At 39.1% G+C, this 6,000-nt stretch overlaps 1 protein-coding gene across 1 annotated transcript in view; it reads left to right on the top strand.

Annotated features, from left to right (window-relative positions):
- The window catches only part of MOXD1 (monooxygenase DBH like 1), a 51,468-nt gene extending 47,047 nt beyond the window's left edge, over window positions 1-4,421 (top strand). The window contains exons 11-12 of the mRNA XM_080388377.1: window positions 1,117-1,285; window positions 3,929-4,421. Of these exons, the coding sequence (XP_080244503.1) occupies window positions 1,117-1,285; window positions 3,929-4,093 (334 nt within the window). The 3' untranslated portion in view covers window positions 4,094-4,421. The remainder of the gene's footprint in view (window positions 1-1,116; window positions 1,286-3,928) is intronic.
- The last annotated feature ends 1,579 nt before the right edge of the window (window positions 4,422-6,000 follow it).

Raw genomic sequence — 6,000 nt, forward strand, 5'->3', positions numbered from 1 at the left:
AAAATTATGTCCTCTGTGCCTTGTTGTTGACTAGAGAACTTTGGCATAGGCAGCACTTTACCCAAAGCAAGTGGGAGACAGCCTACTGCAAAGCAACATGGATCTTTTCAAAGCACTTCAGACAGATAAGTCATGCTCCGACCAAAGTATTAATTAGGTTGCTTAGATAAAGTTTTAGCTACTTTAGTTCTTCTACTAGTTGTATTGGGCTTTCTGTTTTAAGAACTTGACCTGTCCACCAAGTTGTTTCTATTCATCCCAGCAGAGTCAAACAAGGAGAAAGCAAGAACAATGGAAAAGCTTTTCAGCTATTTTTAATTTTTCCTTTGTTATTATTTTTGAGTTTTCTTTACTAAATAAAAGACAAGAAGTATCATTCCTTCCCTTTCCACATCTTTGGCTGCTGGCAAATGGGATTGGCCTCACTTGTTCATGGGGAGGATTCCCACCCGTGGGCATATAGTTGGATCTCTCACAGCAGCACAGCAGGTCTCTACCCTACCCCTGGCCAAAAGTCCCCTTGCAGCCAGCATGTAGGGACATGCCCAAAGGCAACGTCCACAGCACCAATTATTCTCATTTAATCTTGCACTGCAGCAAACCAATGCATGTTAGAGCAACTCCTGTGCTAGGCTGAGTTTTGACCTATGATTTGCGTTGTGACCTGAGCTTGGCAGAGCTGTCTGGAAGGAGCTTTCAAACTGCAAATGGTTCTTTGTAACGCTGTTTGCCAAGCCAAGTAGAGGGTGTGGCTTTTGTTTTGTTTTGTTTTGTTTTGTTTTGTTTTGAGAAGTTACAACAGAAGATCTGTTTTGTATTGCCTGTGTATTCAATTTGTAGATCAGAGAACAGCAAGGTAATTCTCTTCCTTAAGTTAAAGTCCTTCATTTCTAAAAGCATCTGGCAGCAAGTCCTAAACTGCTGACAACCTTCTGTAAGTCTGTTAAAATAAATGAAACTGCATCAGTTTTCACTAGCGGAGAACTTAACTGAGAATGTTGAGCATAATATATACATTAATAGTATATTTGTTTTTCTTAGTAGATTCTCCAAATGCAGGTCCAGCTTGATGGTATTTATGTATTTTTAAAAACATATTTATTTATTTTTCTTTAGGACTTGGCCTTTCATTATCAAGAGTCCTAAGCAATATAAAAACCTGTCTTTTATGGATGCAATGAACAAATTCAAATGGTCCAGATCGGAGGGTCTCTCCTATAATGAACTTGTGCTTAAACTACCAGTGAACGTGAGATGTTCAAAAACAGATAATGCAGAATGGTCGGTAAGTCTGAGTAGACAACAGTGCCACGAAACAAATGTGATTTACTGTCCTTCATTGCATATGAATAAGTACCTGGTTATACGTCTTCAGACTGTTTACACAGCAATATTACATTTACATACAATAACAAATGATGAGAATGTGTTTTTGGCACTTTCATCTAACTCAAGTCCTAGAAGTATTTGGAAAGAATAGAAAAATCGGAGCTTTGATCAGCAGTTGGGATCAGTAACAGGAGTATGGAGTCTTTCAGTGTGTCTGGGTCTGATCGGAGACTCACCGTATCTGTGCAGATTAGGTGACCAAGTTAGAAAGCTGTTTTCCCTTGGCTGCCTCACTGTTCAGGGACTTATGTTAGGGTCTTGTGATGGATGAATCAAAATCCCTACATCAGGCTGGTTTGTTCTCTGAGGCACTCTGTAGGGGGAAGCTTACTGACTGCATAAGGAAGCCTCGGGAATCTAACATCTTAACTCAGCTATCTAGAGTATCTGAAATTATATAAGTACTCTTCCAATATCTCTTGGGTTTTTGTTGGTCTTGTGTCTAAAATGTCTATAGTATTGGGCCAGAAAACATACATTTGGATTGTCTGTTTCCTTTGTGCACCTTTGGAAGATTTTATCTTCTATAGCTTTTCTTTTCCACTTCTCCTTATGAAAAAAACCCTATAAGATAACAAAATAATTCCTGGGTAAGTTATTATTTATTGTAAATGTCTACTGGTACTTTAACAGGGCTGCTGGGAAAAGCTGTCATTTTTAGTGTCGATATGTGTTTATAAAGAAGTACTAGTGCATGTAGTATCATCCCTGAAGCAGATGCTGAAAAATACATATTTCTCCGTGAACTCCTCTACAGAGTCCAAATTAAGATTCCATTTTAATTTTTTGAGCTTTTTTGCTCAGAAGGGGAGAGTCTCTTGTACTGGCTTATGTCCTACCGTGATTTTAGTCCAGCCTAGTAGCTGATACAAGATACTCCTGATTAAATACTTCCTAGGAAAGGACCTTTGCCTCATTCTCCTCACCCCACAAAACAGCCCACGCCACCTCATAGCAGGTCACACAGTGCTTTCAGTTTGCCCTTCCTACAGTGGCATTCTCAGGGCTTTTCAACATCAATCAGACTATTCTGCCTACGGGATGTCAATGAAATATCGTGTGCTATAAGTAATCAAAGAGGTTGTTTCTTTCTAATATTTGTCCCACTACAGACCTTCAAAGAAAAGCAATTATTGACAGTACATGTAACCATTCACCAGTTTTGGTTAAACTTCTTGACCTCTGTAACTGCTGGCCAGTAGCAGCAGTGCAGGCACTCTTTCACTAATTATTTGTCAGAAAGCACACATTTTATCAAAAGGGGGTAGGCTGCCTTTTTTGTTTTTTTTTTAATGGTATGCTTTCTGGAAAATGCTGTTCCTCTTTATCTTACAGGATGAAGGAATAATACGACTTAAAAAATGCAGTCAAAAAGTGAGCTCAGTGGAACTGGGAGTGCTTAGTTCTTCCTTTTAATCATAGTTTCCTATGTCAAATGACTAGGACGTATTCATCAAAGCTAAGATTAGGACTCTTTCCTTTCCCTTCCTTTATTAGTGATACTACATTAAATTGGCCATCCTCATCAAAATCAAGAACAGATTCAACCTGAATAGCCAAACAATCAGTGAGTTGTTACAAGGAGGAAAAAACTTGAAGCAGAGGAACTGAGTTGAAAATACCCTCATCCTTCTGTAGGGATGATCTCTTGCTTCGTGTTGTGTTTGCTAAGATTAAGTCAATATTTAGATTATTTTTTTCTGCAGTGCAGGATAATTGCAACATGAAAAAAACACAAAGGAAGCACATGCTATGCAGGTGGGCATTCAAACTTTCAAAAACTTTTATGCCCAGGAGCTTGCTTTTTGCAGAGCTTCTGTAACATGTAGAGAGTACATTTAGGAAAAGCATAGCCAAGCAGTGTACCCAAATCTCTCTAATTTCACATCAAAACCATGGCAGGCAAGTAGTTTTGTCCAACTCCATAAAAATTGCACTGAATTCTAAGGGAAAAGTAAAAAATACTTAATATATAGAAATATAACGCTGCTGTAGGTGACTTTGCTTGAGCAAGGACATTGGACCTCTGGAGATCCCTTGCAACTCCAACCAATCTGTGATTCCGTGAAATAATGTGTACACAATTAACTGCCTTGTACATGCAAGTGTAATCCTTGTACATACAGATGAATGCATTCAAATATCATCCAATATCCCTAGAGCACTGTAACACTGTAAACTTCCATTTTTATCTACCAGAAAGATAAAAACAAAAAACCCAAACTAACTAAAAAATTTCAGAAAGGAAAATAAGGTCACACAAACCAACCAACAGAAGCCTAACCTTGCTTTACTGGAGAGGGTGCTGGGTGTGTACAGCTGTTCCCAAGCTGAGAGCGATGGATGCGCACGCTGGCTGATCATTTGGCATGCTATGTATTTTTTTACTGAGCTTGATGTCTCAACAGTAAGAGTCATAACCCCAGTACAAAACTAACAATAGATTCTCACGCAAGCTGCCAACTAGGTAGAGAGCAAAATACAGATTTCTAATTTTATGTGATAAAACTCTGATCATTTTTTATTATTTTAATTGCAGATCCAAGGCATGACAGCTTTACCACCTGAAATAGAGAGACCGTACAAGACAGAACCAATAACATGCAGCTCATCTTCCTGTTTATGTTGCAGTTTATTCCTCACCCTGTTATTTGTTGTATATGTCACAGCCAGCACCCTAGGAAACATTGGGTCCTCTGTATAATAAATTTTATTCATTTGTGTTCTGTATGCCATGTGTTCGGATGTGTTTGCACTGTTGCTATTGTAGATTTATTTTTTTACCTATTAATAAACTAAATTTGCCATTTGAAAATAAAGTGTGTGCTTCCTCTGAAAACTGTGGGGTTTTTGGTTTTCTATGTAAAGTATGTATAAAACACAGAAGGTACACTGGCACGTTGCATATTGAAATCTTTTCCTGTACCATTTTCTTACACTTTGTCCTGGCTCTTTCACGTGGTGTTTTCAAAATCAACTATGTATATGGGTAAAATTAATAAACTAAAAGCAACTGAGTTAATCACATTAAACCTGATGTGTGCTGCATTATTTTGTCTTGGTTCTTGACATCTGCAGGTTATGAAATTACTGCTGCATGGACAGGTCTTGCAAACTTGTATTTGGGCATGTTTGACTGGCACGGCCATAAAGCTACAGGAAGGATTCATTCAGGGAGGACATCTCTGGGAGCAACACACTGCAGACTGTCTCAGCTCCTGAGAGAAGCAGGCACTATGGTTGTGAAAGGGATGAAAACACAGGCAGAACCTCAGATCTCCCCATAATCATTCCTGTATGAGTCCTTTGACTCAGCAGGGATTTCTTTTCCCCAGTCTCTCTCAATTCAGTGAGTTTCTTTTGTCTTAAGGCATTTGTACAGTGAGTAAAGCTTTGATGACAGGTAGGCACACCTTTGTTAGATTTGATCTGGACAGCAGTAGCAATAAAGATCTATCGCATGGCCAGGCTCTGGCATACACCAGGGAACCAGAGTACAAGTTTGCCATGAGCTATTGCACATGCTGAGCATCGCAACAGGCCAAACTGTTAAGAGGTTGTTTTTGTGTCTCGTGTACAATTTTTTAATTATTTGGAAATCTGCAACTTTTTTACTCAGATGGTGTTGGGTAGGGAAGATTCCCAAAAGATACCTGATTTATTGCTCCCCAATGAAATTATGCAACAGAGTAGAAAAGGACATTGAACATCCACACCCCCCCCCCCTTATTTTTATAGCCACTCTGCAGTTACAGTAAACTATAATTTTTCCACAGTCCTGCATAAACTTTACTGGAGTGTGGCTATAAAACCACCTTGTTTTGGATGTTTAGAGGGCTTCTGTGACCACTGCAGCACCTGCATTACAACTAACCTCTGTAGACTTAGTTACATACAGATTTTGTTATGTAAGTTTTATGTCATCGATCAAGAACCTGACTGAGCTGAGATAAACTGCTTTTCTGAATATTTTTGTTTGTTAACTTAATGACTTATACCTGTCTGTGTCATGCACCTCTTAATGAGGGCAGGCTTTTCTGATGCAAAGAAATTTCACATAAGAAGGAAAATAAGGAGGGGAGAGGAGATTTGGGAACTGTCTTCTCTGCATTTGAGAAGTGAGAAGGAAAGCATCACAAAGCTTGTAAGGGCTCCTTTGTGGGTAGCCAAAATGACAATGTGTGTGACAATTAACACAGAAGAGAGCCACTGAAGCAGCTAATGCCTCAAGTAGAGATGAGAGAATTGATTCATTTTCTAGGAGCTGTAACAATCTCATTACAAAATTTATGCACAAAGGGACTTTAAAATGAGCCATGAAGGTAGAGGTTCACAGGACCAACTAAATGCTCCTGATGCTGCAGTCTGCACATGGGGCAGAAGCAACTCTGACCAAATCCTGGGAAATTTCTTCACTGTTGTTGAGCATCTGCTTGCTCTAAATATACCTGGACAGCAGTATATTCTGCCACCTTTCCCACTAGTGCTGGATAAGGTAAAGGGGAAGGTGTATGCCAGATAGGATATGGATTTTTTTTGGGTCAGACCTCTGAAATTTCAATAAAGAAGCATAACTATTTAGATGTCTCCTTCCTGCCAGTGGAAGAACTA

The sequence above is a fragment of the Falco punctatus genome, assembly GCF_963210335.1.
Source record: "Falco punctatus genome assembly, chromosome: 5".
Classification (NCBI taxonomy): domain Eukaryota; kingdom Metazoa; phylum Chordata; class Aves; order Falconiformes; family Falconidae; genus Falco; species Falco punctatus.